Source organism: Microcaecilia unicolor, chromosome 10 (assembly GCF_901765095.1).
Source record: "Microcaecilia unicolor chromosome 10, aMicUni1.1, whole genome shotgun sequence".
In the NCBI taxonomy this organism is placed as follows: Eukaryota; Metazoa; Chordata; class Amphibia; order Gymnophiona; family Siphonopidae; genus Microcaecilia; species Microcaecilia unicolor.
This window is the reverse complement of record NC_044040.1, coordinates 218,356,582-218,372,408: the sequence shown is the minus strand read 5'-3', so window position 1 is coordinate 218,372,408 and position 15,827 is coordinate 218,356,582. Positions and strand designations below refer to the sequence as shown.

General features: G+C 43.2%; 1 protein-coding gene across 6 annotated transcripts in view; it reads left to right on the top strand.

Annotated features, from left to right (window-relative positions):
- LRCH3 (leucine rich repeats and calponin homology domain containing 3) overlaps positions 1-15,827 on the top strand; it is a 148,829-nt gene that overhangs the window by 51,344 nt on the left and 81,658 nt on the right. For 4 of the 6 annotated variants that reach the window (XM_030215867.1, XM_030215866.1, XM_030215865.1 and 1 more), the window contains exons 12-14: positions 7,220-7,271; positions 12,416-12,565; positions 15,236-15,283. In XM_030215867.1, the coding sequence (XP_030071727.1) occupies positions 7,220-7,271; positions 12,416-12,565; positions 15,236-15,283 (250 nt within the window). The remainder of the gene's footprint in view (positions 1-7,219; positions 7,272-12,415; positions 12,566-15,235; positions 15,284-15,827) is intronic. The other 2 variants (XM_030215869.1, XM_030215868.1) reach the window with 1 other exon arrangement.

The following is a 15,827-nucleotide window of genomic DNA, read 5'->3' as shown; positions in this document are numbered from 1 at the left end:
GGCTTAGGAGTAACCTAAGGAAGTAGTATTTCGCAGAAAGGGTGGTGGAGGCGTGGAATGGCCTCCCGGTGGAGGTGGTGGAGTCGAGGACTGTTCCAGAATTTAAAAAGGCATGGGATAAGCATGTGGGATCGCTTAGGAACAGGAAGAATTAGGGGTTACAGAGGATGGGCAGACTGGATGGGTCATATGACCTTTATCTGCCATGATGTTTCTATGTATCAAACCATATGTACATAATCAATCATTCACAATAACATCCAGAACTCTTAACAACCAGGATCATTCACATAGTTCCTTCACGGTGACATGGTACTCTGATACACAAAGCAATTATCTAGTTGTATCCCCCTCTAACCCCTATTCCCAACTCCCAGTGCCCTGAGTTACAAGTTTAACAGGTAGCTGTGAGCCATATGAGAGATATGATCCAAATTGGTGACCAGGTTTGTTGGTATATCCTTCAAGTCCTAGGAGAACCTCATCAAGCATCCAGTCTTTCTGTTTTCAACAGATAAATCTCATTTCCTCAGCAGCCCTACACCAGTCAAGATACTTGTGTTATGTACGGCTACCACCAGAGGGAGACTGAATACCTGCCTTTGACCATTGTATATCTATCCTGTGCAGATCTCAGCCAGTGTCCCAGCAAAGGTTAAACGTGCAGCTTGTACAGTCTGACCTTTCTGGTTGACCCATAGGTTAACTTTTGGGTTCTTTGGATTTTTGTATTCTTTCCTTCTCTTATTGAGAGGGTTTCAAAAAAAACAAAAAAAAAAAAAAAGAGAGAGACGGTTTAGATCCCTGTACCTTCTATACCTCTGTGTGCTTTTTGGGGGTGTGGGTCTGATGGGGCCATGTCTTCCCCTTGGGATGCTATATCCAGGTGGCCAGGTCCCTCTCCCTCCTCTGTCCTCCAGTTGGAGCGGTGTGCCTTGGCTGCCGTGTGGCATGGGAGCCTTGAGAGTACTTAAACAGCCTGCAACAACTTTTTACAAGATAAAAAAAAACAGCAGCAGCAAACTACTACTACTACTATTTAGCATTTCTATAGCGCTACAAGGCGTACGCAGCGCTGTACAAACATAGAAGAAAGACAGTCCCTGCTCAAAGAGCTTACAATCTAATAGACAATAAAGTAAGCAAATCAAATCAATTAATGTGAACGGGAAGGAAGAGAGGAGGGTAGGTGGAGGCGAGTGGTTACGAGTCAAAAGCAATGTTAAAGAGGTGGGCTTTCAGTCTAGATTTAAAGGTGGACAAGGATGGGGCAAGACGTAGGGGCTCAGGAAGTTTATTCCAGGCGTAGGGTGCAGCGAGACAGAAGGCGCGAAGTCTGGAGTTGGCAGTAGTGGAGAAGGGAACAGATAAGAAGGATTTATCCATGGAGCGGAGTGCACGGGAAGGGGTGTAGGGAAGGACGAGTGTGGAGAGATACTGGGGAGCAGCAGAGTGAGTACATTTATAGGTTAGTAGAAGAAGTTTGAACAGGATGCGAAAACGGATAGGGAGCCAGTGAAGGGTCTTGAGGAGAGGGGTAGTATGAGTAAAGCAACCCTGGCGGAAGACGAGACGGGCAGCAGAGTTTTGAACCGACTGGAAAGGGGAGAGGTGACTAAGTGGGAGGCCAGCAAGAAGCAGATTGCAGTAGTCTAAACGAGAGGTGACAAGGGTGTGGATGAGGGTTTTGGTAGAGTGCTCGGAAAGAAAGGGGCGGATTTTACGGATGTTGTAAAGAAAGAAACGACAAGTCTTGGCAATCTGCTGGATATGAGCAGAGAAGGAGAGAGAAGAGTCAAAGATGACCCCAAGGTTTCGAGCTGAGGAGACAGGGAGAATGAGAGAGCCATCAACAGAAATAGAAAACGGGGGGAGCGGGGAGGTGGGTTTGGGGGGGAAATGAGAAGCTCGGTTTTGGTCATATTTAATTTCAGGTGGCGTTGAGACATCCAGACAGCAATGTCAGACAAGCACGCTGAAACTTTGGTTTGGATGCAAGGTGAGATATCAGGGGTAGAAAGGTAGATTTGGGAGTCATCAGAATAGAGATGGTAGGAAAAGCCATGGGATGAGATTAATGAACCAAGGGACGAAGTGTAGATAGAAAAGAGGAGGGGACCAAGAACAAAACCCTGAGGTACGCCGACAGGCAGAGGGATAGAAGTAGAAGAGGATCCACCATAGTGAACACTAAAGGTGCGGAGTGCTGGCTGCCAATTTTCACTATGTGGGGGCAGAGTACTTGTTTATAGGGCCAGTGTGTCCGCGTGCCAGTCTTTGACTGGTTGAGCCTCCCCGCTGTTGGTTCCTTCCAGTTCAGGGCCCCGCGGTCACGTGTGCTTCCAAGTTGTTCTGCCACTGGTGTGTGAGGTGTGGTGTAGAGGTGCCTTGGGCGCAGTAAATAGCACTGTGGGGAGCCGAAGTGTTCAGCGTCTGCGGTGCAGGATTTGGCTCCAGAGAAGGGCAGTTCCGAGAATGTAGGGGCTGCATCTTTGGAGCAAGCAGGCTCTACAGCAGTGGGCTCTGTTTCAGTGGGAACTGCCACCATCTTGGATTCCTCTAGTGCTTCAGGGCCACTGTAGCTTTGGCAGGTGCTTTGGCAGGTGAGTGCTCGTTGGGGGGTGGGATGGGGTTCCCCCGGAGTTCATCTGGTCCTTATTCCAGGCCTGGAAAGCTGGTGGCCTGGTTCACGGGGCTGCTTCCAGGTTAGGAGGTTCCCCTGCATTGGCAAAAAAGCCTCGGGTAGACTGAAATGAGGATGTGGAGGAGGCCTCACTCCAGTTCTCAGATGAGGGCCTCAATGAATTGGATGTTGAGGACCTGGTGGCCCTTGATGCCTGGGGAGGATCCTTCTGTGGTGAGAATTTTTTATCGGGATGGTTGGCTAAACATATTGACCAGATGTCTTCAGCTCTTAAATTTGAGCTTGCTGAGACACCTGCAGGTGATGCTAAGCAGGTGGATCCTCTGGTAAAGGGGATCTGCCATCCACCCCAGTCTTTTCCTATGAATAACAATCTTCGGGACATGATTCTGGCTAAGTGGAATTCTCTGGATGCACCTTGTAAGGTGTGACAAAACAGGGGATTTATGTCTGTGACTTCTTAAGTGAATGTATGACATATTTGTTCCCTAGTGCAATTCCTTTGTTTGGCCAGCAGATGGTGACTGTCTTTTTTTTTTTTTTTTGGTTACAGAAGTGACAGTTTTTTCCTCCTAAGCTATGAGGTAATCTTTAGTCTCAGTAAGGGAGCACAGGGGTAAACATTTCTGTCCTGAGACCCTGTTCAAGGCTTTTGTGAGCAGTTAATTTCCTGAAAATTCCCAGGCATTATACAGATAAGGACAAAGTGTTTAGACAGTTTTAATATTGATTCTTTTTCAGTTACCTGTTATTACCTGTTACTTTTTCACTGTTTTAATTTTATGACAATAAACTGTAATTAGCTTATTGGCTCTGTTGTCTTGGACTGACTAAGAATCCTGGTGGTTTGTGGTTTAGGTCTGTCTGGGTGCTTTCTAGGAACTGTGGGACCCCTGAGAATGTGGCCCCAGTAACCTAAAACTCACCGGGGAATAACGTGCGAGTGGGAGACTTGCCCAGAGGCAGGTGAGACCCAGTTGGTGGGGAGGAGGGTGCTAGTATAGAGCACAAGCAGCAGGTGCAGGTGGACCAGAGCAGTGCTGGGTATAGACCCCTCCAGGTGGGCTGCAGGGTTAGCCCCAGGTTGGGTGCCAGGTGTTCCATGACATAAGGTATCTAGTACCATGGCTAAACTTAATCTGATTCCTGTGGATGATAGGAAATCTCTGAAGCCTCCCATTGTGGACGCGGTGGTGACAGCAGTAACTAAAAAGACTACCATCCCAGTGGATGGTGGCGAGCCCTTCGTGACCCCCAAGATAGGAAGATGGAAACTCTTCTTAAGCATACTTTTGATTTATCAGTGTTGGCACTGCAGGAGTCCATTTGTGGTGGTCTGGTGGCCAGTGTTTCCTCTAAGGAGTGGCGTGGTGAGTGCACATTTTTTTTTCATGTGAGCAACAAGTTTTAAAAAACAACAATTTTTGAGCGCCACTATTAGCAAAGCATTTCTGTATATACACAAAAACCATTTTTGTGAGCAACCATGTAAAATCTGTGAGCGACGCTCCTGAAATGTACGAGCAACTATGAGGGAACATTGCTGGTGGCTCAATCTTCCTTTCTCTGGGCAGAGAAAGTGTTGGACGATTCTGTGTTAGGTCAGTTCTGGTTCAGGAAGTGGCAAAAACGGAGATGAGCTTCTCGTTTTAACCTATGCGCTTTATGATTATGTCCGTGGTGGTGGCTACCCGTTGGGCGCTCTGGCTTCAGGGTTGGGCTGTGGATATGGCTTCCAAGTCCAAGTTGTGTTCTCTTCCTTTTTGAGGCTCCATGCTTTTTGGTGAGGAGTTGGATAAGTTGGTGTGGGGTCTCAGAGATGCTAAAGTTCATCGGTTTCCGGAAGATAAGCCTAAGATGGATGGCCATGGTTTGTCAGCACATAGCTGTTTTTGGGAGACCAGGCAGGTCTGGGGAGCCTCCAGGGGTCGTTTTTATTTCAGCGGACTCAGCCCTTTTTGGGTGGCCATTGTGGAGGTCAAGACTCAGGTTTGCGGGCCCTCAGACCGGTGTGGTGGGTGCAAGTGGGCACTCGTTACGGGACTTTTACCAGAGGTGCACCCAGATTACGTCAGATCAGTGGGTCCTCAAAGTGGTTCGAAACGGTTATGCACTGGAGTTCGAGTGTCCGCTTTCAGATTTGTTTCTAGAATCTCCATGTCACTCTCGTCACAAGGCGGGGGTGATTCGGGAAACATCTTGTCATCTCATCTAGAGGTGGTGGTGCCGGCTCCAAAGGGGGGACAGTCACAAACAGAAGGCAAAATACTCTACTGGGAAAAGGGCACCAAGTGGAAGGAATAGAGTAACGAAACTTCTCACAGATGGTGTTCAAATCAACGGTTATTCAAAATTCTTCTAAAAACATTGGTGACGACCCGGCACAATTCGTGTTTCGGCCTAATCGGTCTGCATCAGGGGTCTATAGATTTTTTAAAAAACATGCATTGAGAATAAATGTGCATACAAAATACGTAGACATTTTAAAAAATTGTATATAAAGAAAATACATTTGTATAAAATTACATATATAAATATATGAAAAATCTCAAGATATGTGTTGATCAAGTAATAGGAAAAGAAATGTTTAAATATATAGAAATAATAATGTAAAATATCTTAAGATATATACGAATAAAGTAATAAGAAATAAACATGAGAGAGACATACCTAGGGATATGTAATTCAATCCGTATATCCAAAAAGTCATCAAAAGGTTAGAAACCTGTTATCAATATTAACAAACAAACAAAAATCAAATGAAACCATAAACTGTATTATACCCAAAGAGACACTGATGATAACATATTCCTAAAGAAGTGATACTTCTAAACGATGTACAGGAGGGAAAAAATAAACTGAAACAGATGTCCAAAATCAGGGGACCTTCATTTTAACATATTTATCTATTTATCCATATATTTATGTAGCAGTAAAGCTAACGGGGTGGAAAATAGGTGAACCAAATTACTTGCCAATGAATTTGCAAAGTAAAAGGGTTTGCGTTGTAAATTAAAAACGACAGCGTCGCAAGATGAAAAGGTGCTGTGTGGTGAAAGATGACCAAAGGTAAAATCAAATAAAACATCTTGAGTATTGCATTCAGTTCTGGTTGCTGTATCTCAAAAAAGATATAGTGGAATTAGAAAAGGTTCAAAGAAGAGCGACCAAAATGATAGAGGGAATGGAACTCCTCCCATATGAGGAAAGGCTAAAGAGGTTCCTGAGCCCCTACGCCAAGCCCCCTCCCTACCCATCTTCAAATCCTTGCTCAAAGCCTACCTCTTCAATGTTGCTTTCGGCACCTAACCTTTATACCTTTCAGGAAATCTAGACTGCCCCAATTTGACTGACTGTACATTTGTCCATTAGATTGTAAGCTCTTTGAGCAGGGACTGTCCTTCTATGTTAAATTGTACAGTGCTGCGTAACCCTAGTAGCGCTTTAGAAATGTTAAATAGTAGTAGTAGTAGTCTTCAGCCTGGAAAAGAGACACCTGTGGGGGGACATGATAGAGGTGTATAAAATCCTGAGTGGTGTAGAACAGTTAAAAATGAATTGATTTTTTTTTTTTACTAAAGTACAAAGACTAGGGGACACTTAATGAAGTCACTTGGAAATACTGTTAAAACAAATAGGAGGAAATACGTTTCAGTCAATATCAGAGTAATTGAACTCACCGATTATTATTGTGTTCTCCAATTTGTTAACCTCCCTAATTTCTGATAACCTTTCTGCATCTGTCTGTTCATCTTGGCCAGGTGGACGGTAGTACAACACTCCTATCACTATCCTCTTCCCCTTTACACATGGAATTTCTATCCATAGGGATTCCAAGGTGTGTTTTGTGTCCTGAGCAGTAACTGTGTACAGGAATTGAACTTGCATTACTAGTAGTGCCCAACACTTGGTCATTGGACTTTGCTATTAGCAATTTTTAAACTCTTATATTGTGACTGTTGGTCATGTTTCTATATAAAATAGTAAAAGCGTATAACATTTCATGCTCATCCTTTGAGATGGGAAATGGCAGTTTGCTTTGTTAATGTTACATTTGCTAACCTGCCTCCCGACAGTACATCAAAGTAGTCTACACTTACAATAAAAAAAAAAACAATAAAATCATGATAAAACCATTACATCAATGCAATAAATAAAAACTAACTGCAACATATTTACATAATAGTGATAAGATATTTTTAAAAATATTGCTAATCCAACACCTCACTGAAGACCTGCTCAGAAAAGAAAGCTTTTAGTTCCACCTTAAACTTTGCTTAACTGAGCTTTCTATCCTGAAATAACGGGGCAAAGCATGTCACAGATTTGCAGCTAGATAATAAAAGGTAAATTGATGGATAGATTCATACTGAGCAGGTGGTTGTTTAAAGAATGTAAAGTTCTGAAGAAACAAAAAAAAAAAGATATATTCCACCATGATTTTAGATAAGGCCTTATGTGTGGGTAGAACAATTAAAAAATGTTGTTCTATAAAGTGCTAATTCTGCACTAGTTTTTAAAGCCTGCCTTGTGCGATGATCTTCTGTTTAATGTGTATGTGTTTCTGTTTCTTAGAACGCCTGTTGATACATCATACCTACTATGTCTGGCTCACAATCCAAATCAGGTAATTTATTCATATTTTCTTGTTAGACTGACTGACTAAAGATATTATCACAAGCAGATGCAACAGAATCACCCATATGGGTTATGTGACTCTTCTCTGCAAGCACCTTGCCACTTTCAGGATGATGGTTTTGAGACAAATTGATGCAAGAGAGAGAGAGCAGAGATTCTCAACGGAAAGGCAGGCCTAGTAGAGAGAGATTTCCTGACTTTCCTTTTAAACCCTTTTATAATTGGTCAGGACCCTTTATCACCTTTTTAAATCCTTGAGTAATGTTTTTCATTTTATTTTCTTATTTATTGAAATGACCTTTTTATAATTTTGTTGTTGTGCTCTGTTTATTTTGTCTTATTGTGTTGTTATGGTTCACTGCCTTAAAATTTTATGGAAAGGCGGTTAAAGTAAAAACTAGTCAGCTTTAGTTTTACATAAGTTGACAATATTGGATACAAAGTGGTATAAACCATATTTAATCAGAAGTTATGCATGGTATATATCACTTTGTATCCAATATAATGAGGGTCAACTCGAAGCCTTTTCTTTTTCTTGCTGAAAATGAATAAATTATAAATAAACTGAATGCCCTCCGCATGGGCCCTAAAGTGACCAACTGTTGAGTGGAAAGCAACAAAGAGCAGTAGTAAATGGAGGTCACTCTGAAGAAAGGGACATTACTAGTGTTGTTCTATAAGGATTGGTTCTTGGTCTAGGGATTGCAGGACCTGAGACAGCTTGGTTTTATTAAAGGAAGGTCTTATCTAACTGATCTGATTAACTCCTTTGACTGGGTGACCAGATAGTGGGATTTAGGGGGAATGCTAGATATGGTGTACTTAGATTTTAGGAAAGCCTTTGACATGGTTCCACATAGGCAACTGATAAATCAACTGAGTGCCCTCAGTCTGGACCGAAAAGTGACTGGGTTAGAAACTGGTTAAGTGGAAGAAGACGAAGGGTGGTGGTAAAAGGAATTCACGCTGAGGAAAAGGATGTTATCGGTGGTCCTTGGCCTGGCTCATTTTAACATCTTCGTGAGTGATATTGAAACAGGTAAAATTTGTCTCTTTATGGATGATACAAAACTCTGTAATAGAGTAGACACCCCTAATGGTGTGGATAGCATGAGGCGAGATCTAGCAAAGCTAGAAGAATGATCAGCTAAAACTTAATGTAAAAAAGGCAGGGTTATGCACTTGCAGTATCATTTAGGGGAGGAAGTACTTCTGTGCTCGAAAAGAGTAGGACTTGGGGGTGATAGTTTGTGATGATCTTATGGTGGCCAAACAGATTTAAAAAGGTGATGACCAAAGCCAGAAGGATGCTTGGGTGCATAGGCAGAGGAATGGCAAGCAGGAAAAAGGAGGTGATAGGGCCTCTGTATAAATTTCTGGTAAGGTCCCATCCAGAGTACTGTGTACAGTTATGACGCACCTTCAAAAAGATATAAACATGATGGAGTCGGTCAAGAGGGCGGCTACTAAAATGGTCAGTGGTCTTCATCATAAAGCATATAGGAAGAGATTCAGTATTACGGTGCTGAATTCAGTTGCCTATTAAGCGTATTCTATAATCGGCACCTAGATTTAGGCACTGATTATAGAATACGCTTAATTGATATCTCAGCGCCTAAATCTATGCACATCCATCTACACCAACAAAAATGTGGCATATATTCCAGCATACGGATTTTTGTCCACTGGGCCATATTCTATAATTATGCATGTAAATTTCAGAACGCCCACGCCCACGAAATGCCCATAACCACGCCTATTTTTGCCTGCGCATGCTAGAAGTTTGGCACACTTGGTTGCGGAATATGCTTAGCGAGTTGTGTGCCTAAATTCTAATTAGTGTCAGTGCACATGTTTAAGTGCTGTTGTAAGCACTTAGCTTGTTAAGCCAATTAAGTTGCATACGTTTTAGAATCAATGCGGATCTCTAGGGATGCTGTGTAGAATCCAGGGGATAGTGTCAGACTCATAGACCTTAAAATGTATACTTTTGATGAAAAAAGACGAGAGAGAGGTGATACGATCGAGATATTTAAATACCTCTACGCCATAAATACATAGGAGGCAGGTCTGTTTCAACTGAAAGGAAGCTCTGGAATATGAGAGCATAAGATGAAGTTTAGAGGGCATAGGCTCAGAAGTAATGTAAGAAAATGCTTCATTGTAGAAAGGGTGATGGATGCATGGAATGACCTCCTGGTGGAGGTGGTGGAATCAAGGACAGTATCTGAATTTAAGAAAGCATGGGACAGGCATGCAAAATCTCTTAAGGGGAGGAAGAGCTAGTAGATGTGGATGAGCTGACTGGATGGCCTTTATCTGCCATTTTATGTTTTAACATTTTTGTAAGTTATACTTTAGAAGGGTTGCCTATGGTTTTCCTTTTGAGGATGATATCAAAATATGAAATAGGTAGAGACATTGATGATGTGGATAACATGAGGAGGTATCTAGTGAAGATTGGTCCAGAATTTGGCAGCTAAGAAATGCAGGGTCATGCATTTGGGCTGTAAAAACCCAAGAGGGTAGTACAGTATAGGTGGTGAAGTACTTTTGTGCACAAAAGAGGAGCAAGACTTGGGGTTGATCATATCTGATGATCTTAAGGTGGCCAAACAGAAAAGATGACAACGAAAGCTAGAAGGATGTTTGGGTGCATAAGGAGAGGAATGGCCAGTTTGAAAAAGGAGGTGAGAGTGATTCTGTATAAATCTCTGGTGAGCAGTGGCATCTCCAGACAAAAATATTGGGATTGGGGGGGGGGGGGGGAGGGCTATGGTCTTTATCTGCCTTCATTTTTCTGTTTCTGTGTTTGAATTCACTGATACTTGTTATTTTCAGTAGAGTTTACTGCAATAGTAAATACACTGAATTAAAACTAAGTTGAAGAAAAAAAGATAAAACAATCTACAGTAAACCTGAAAGCTAAAAAAACAAAACTAAACACCAGTGAAAAATTGAATATTAACCTGAAATTACTGTGAAGTCTTGTCTTTCTGCTGTGGTTATGGTTTTTCATTGTCCCCTGGTCTTTGTACTTTTTGAAAGTGTGAAAAATCGATTCACTTTTACCCATTCTACACTACTCTGGATTTTGTAGACCTTAATCGTATTTCCCCTCATCCTTCTCTTTTCCAAGCTGAAGAGCCCTAACCTCTTTAGCCTTTCCTCATATGAGAGGAGTTCCATCCCTAATTCTGCTATATCTTTTTTTGAGATACAGTGATCAGAATTGAATGCAATACTCAAGGTGAGGTTGCACCGTGGAGCGATACAGAGGCATTATAATATTCTTGGTCTTATTTTGCATCCATTTCCCTAATAATTCCTAGTATCCTGTTTGCTTTTTTGGCCACCATCGCCACACACTGGGCAGAAGATTTCATATAGAAACAGGCTGAATGGAAATCTGTTGTGTTAAGCCCATAACGTACAGCATCAGTATCCATCTTAGATTGGTTCTGTGCTGCACATAAAATGGTGGTCTAGGTCGTATGCCCCACAGTCCCATTAAACCACATCTCTATGTTCACGGATTTTGTTGTCTATAATCTACACTTCTTCCCTTGGTTCATTAATCTCATCCCATGGCTTTTCCTACCATCTCTATGCTGATGACTCCCAAATCTACCTTTCTACCCCTGATATCTCACCTTGCATCCAAACCAAAGTTTCAGCGTGCTTGTCTGACATTGCTGCCTGGATGTCTCAACGCCACCTGAAATTAAATATGACCAAAACCGAGCTTCTCATTTTCCCCCCCAAACCCACCTCCCCGCTCCCCCCATTTTCTATTTCTGTTGATGGCTCTCTCATTCCCCTGTCTCCTCAGCTCGAAACCTTGGGGTCATCTTTGACTCTTCTCTCTCCTTCTCTGCTCATATCCAGCAGACCGCCAAGACCTGTCGTTTCTTTCTTTACAACATCCGTAATATCCGCCCCTTTCTTTCCGAGCACTCTACCAAAACCCTCATCCACACCCTTGTCACCTCTCATTTAGACTACTGCAATCTGCTTCTTGCTGGCCTCCCACTTAGTCACCTCTCCCCTCTCCAGTCGGTTCAAAACTCTGCTGCCCGTCTCATCTTCCGCCAGGGTCGCTTTACTCATACTACCCCTCTCCTCAAGACCCTTCACTGGCTCCCTATCCGTTTTCGCATCCTGTTCAAACTTCTTCTACTAACCTATAAATGTATTCACTCTGCTGCTCCCCAGTATCTCTCCACACTCGTCCTTCCCTACACCCCTTCCCGTGCACTCCGCTCCATGGATAAATCCTTCTTATCTGTTCCCTTCTCCACTACTGCCAACTCCAGACTTCGCGCCTTCTGTCTCGCTGCACCCTACGCCTGGAATAAACTTCCTGAGCCCCTACGTCTTGCCCCATCCTTGCCACCTTTAAATCTAGACTGAAAGCCCACCTCTTTAACATTGCTTTTGACTCGTAACCACTTGTAACCACTCGCCTCCACCTACTCTCCTCTCTTCCTTCCCGTTCACATTAATTGATTTGATTTGCTTACTTTATTTATTTTTTGTCTATTAGATTGTAAGCTCTTTGAGCAGGGACTGTCTTTCTTCTATGTTTGTGCAGCGCTGCGTACGCCTTGTAGCGCTATAGAAATGCTAAATAGTAGTAGTAGTAGTATAATACTGTAGTTTCTACCATTTTGCCTGGCACTGACGTCAGGCTGACTGATCTATAGCTTTCTGGGTCATCCCTGGAAACCTGAAGTTGATTTTAATGGTAGGTTACAGATTACTAATGGTAGATCTTCAGTTTCATTTTTGCATTTTTTTTTCTGTGTGGAGGAGTAGCCTGGTGGTTAGTGCAGTGGAGTTTGATCCTGGGGAACTGAGTTCAATTCTCACTGCAGCTCCTTGTGACTCTGGGCAAGTCACTTAACCCTCCATTGCTCCGGATACAAATAAGTACCTGTATATACTATATAAACCACTTGAATGTAGTTGCAGAAACCATAGAAAGGCGGTATATCAAGTTCCATTCACTTTCCCCCTTTCTGTACTCTGGGATGTATCCCTTTTGGTCCAGATGAAATGCTGCTCTTTAGATGTTGATTTGACCTATTAAATCTGTCAGGTTTGCTAAGTATCTACCTCTGTGCTCTACAGCTTCCACATTTAGATATGGACACACAGCGGCACAAAGAGCAGTTGGTGGAACAGACCCGCAGGGAAGCCCAGCTTGCTGTTCTACAGTATGAAGAAGAGAGGATGAGGACAAAGCAGATTCAAAGAGAAGCAGTGCTTGACTTTGTGAAGGTACTTCTTCCAACAGTATTGGAAAAAACACTGGGCACTAATTCTTTCTGCCTTTAAAAGGTCAAAAGGAGCATAGATATTGAATTTATTTTGCCTTTAATTTTAGGATTGTTTTTATTCAGTTGGTCTTCTCCGATATCTGTCAGCGTTTTGCTCAGGTTTTTAGAGAAAAACAAAGCAGACGGGAGGGAAAAACAGCAACACAAAACCAGAAGTGTAGCAAAACAGTGAAGTGGGCCACAGATTGGGACAAACAAGTGTTCTAGAGACTATGCTTCGGTGCCCCCGGGCAGGGAAGCTAGAACCTTGCATTCTTTGGGGCATAAAATGTTTTAGGCCTCTATGCTCATTTCCCATATTCAATCCTACCAGCTCTTCACAAACGTGTACTTGCGGGACTCTGTGCACAAGTTGCTAGAGTTGGCAGACACTCTCTATCTGGAGCAGGCTGTGTCGTAAGTTCTGGGCCAGAGGTGCTTACGACACTTTTGATGTGCCTTCCAGGATCTCTGCCCAAAGTATAGCAATGTGCAGACTGTCATGACAGAAACATTGCTGAATTTATTATTGGCACAGGCTAGAGCTCTGCTATCCCAAGGCTATCGAGTTATTTTCTCCGAGGACAAACAGGCTGCTTGTTCTCACATGTGGGTCGACGTCCGCGTCGGCCTGGGAACTGGCATTTTGCAAGCAAACATCCCCCCTCTTCTGCATACCTTTTAAATAGCCACAAAACGGATCAGACTCTTTCCCGGGCCTGAGAGGAACGGAGAAAAAACTCGACCGCACCTCAATGTGGAGAAAAAAATAACTGAGGAACGCGTTCACGTGACGGGCAAAACTTTTTTTTATATTTTGCTTGCAAAGTGCCGGTTCCCGGGCCGAAGCGGACGTGGACCTGCATGTGAGAACAATCAGCCTGCTGTCCTCGGCAGTGGTGTAGCTACGTGGGGCCTGAGGGGGCCTGGGCCCCCGTAGATTTCAGTGGGGGGACCCCTCCTGGCGAACCCGCCCCCGCCTACCTTCTGTTTTGCTGGCGGGGGTCCCCACTCCCCGCCAGCCGACATCCTCTCCCGTAGAACGCAGCGGTACTGGCAGAGAAAAGTCTTCTTCCTTGCATGCTGACGTCGTCAGACTCAGAGAACAGAACTGTTCTCTGAGTCTGACGTCCTGCATGTACAACGTGCAGGACGTCAGCATGTAAGGAAGAAGAAGACTTTTCTCTGCCAGACAGTGCCGCTGCGTTCTACGGGAGAGGACGTCGGCTGGCGGGGAGTGGGGTCCCCCGCCAGCAAAACGGAAGGTAGCGGCGGCGGGGGAGGGTTTGCGGCGGGAGGGGGGGTCGGCAGAGATGGGAGGGGGGGGGCTAAAATGTGCCCCCTCCCCTCCAGCTGTGGACCCCCCCTCCCACGCAAGTCTGGCTACGCCCCTGGTCCTCGGAGAATACCTGCTACAGGTATGTATCTTCGCTGTATGCAGTTTGACTTGGCATCTGCATTTTTTAGTGAATCGTGATGATTTATTGGATGTTTTGGGAGACCTAGAAATTACAGGAAATGTGATTCAGTGGTTTAAGAGCTTCTTCGAAGATAGAATTTAAAGGGTTTCCAAAGAACAAATGATGTCAGTCATATAGGAGGTCTATAGTGGAGGTTCCACAGGGTTCTCCCCATCCCCCATTTTGTTTAATGTTTTGATGACAACATTGGGTACATTTTTTTTATTTTTCAAAAAATACAATCTATTTGTATGCAGATGACATAATTCTAATTCCGTAAAAAAAAAAAAATTGATTGAAGATAGTAGTAATGAAATTTCTATCTTAGTTTGGATACTGTGGAACTCTGGGCCTTAAGTTTTAAGCTTAAATTGAATATAGCTAAGACCAAAATTTTATGCTTTACTCCCTCAACTAAGGTTTTATCAACTTCAGTTTTGAATATTTGAGTTTCAAACTTTTTTCTGGAAACTTCATTAAGAATATTGGGAATTTATTTAAATCCAATTTGACTATGGAATATCAGATTTTACAGCTGGTTAAAAAAGTGGGGTTTTTTTTTAGGTTGAGACAGCTCCAACGTATTAAATATCTGAAGAATACATCAGATTTTCAGGTAGTAGTTCAGGCGTTGGTGCTCTCTCAACTAGATTATTATAATACACTTTACATTGGGTGTTCTTATTTAGCCTTGAGACATTTACAGATTTTGCAGAATGTGGCTGCAAAGCAGATTTGTGGATGACATAAGTTTGATCATGTCACTCCTTTCTTGAGATCGTTGCATTGGCTTCCTATTGAGGCACAAAGCAAATTTAAACGCTGTATCTTTATCCATAAACTGTTTTATGGCTTTATTCCAGATTATTTAATTGAACTATTTATGTAGGAACACCATCTGGCTCATTAAGATCGAAGGATCGTTGTTTATTACAGTTTCCGCCTGTAAAAAAATTTGAGCTTATTGTTATGACTCAGTCTAGTAGAGCAATGGCCTCTCTTCAAATGCACTAATGCTGACATGTATAAAGGACTGTGTTCATATAAAGTTTTTTTAAAAAACAACACACAAGTCTTGATACTCTTTTCTAAGCTGCTTGTTTTCATGGGTTGTGCTTATTCTATAACTATGAACCAGCTGCCCTTCATTCTAATTATTTTTTCTTTTGCAGCAAAAGACAGCACAGAGTCCCCAGAAGCAGTCTCCTTTGGACATCGAGGTAAGGAGGGGAAGAGCGGTCGTGGAGTCCTTATGCACTGTACAAGGCTTGTAACCTGTGCACTTTAATGCGGAAGTTCATGCATCACTTCCTGTTTGGCGGTGAAAGCAGCATTCACAGTACCTGTCAGGGAGAGTCATGATGTCCTTGGTCAGTATTTTCAGGGCACAATATTTCCAGGTTCCCAGCCCAGGTCTGTCACTGCAGTGACCAAGCTAAGTCTTCTGGGGGCAGGGAGATACAAAACAGGGAAAAAATTCCTAGAGAGTTGCAAACTTATTTACCACATAAGACCTCAGTGTTACCCTTGATATCCACCAGGAAGCCCTGCAGAGGAGGTGTTAAGATGTTGCAAGACCTCTCAGGCACAAGGCTTCACAGATTTCCCACTGAATTTTCTTTTTCGTATTGCTACTGCAGACTAGGGGCAGTGCCATTTTCCTGGATAAGTAGCCTATGGCACAAACTCAGGCACGGCAATGGTGGCAGTACCCAGGGGCGGCCCAAGGCAATCTGCAACCTGAGGTGGTGCCCCACCACTTCA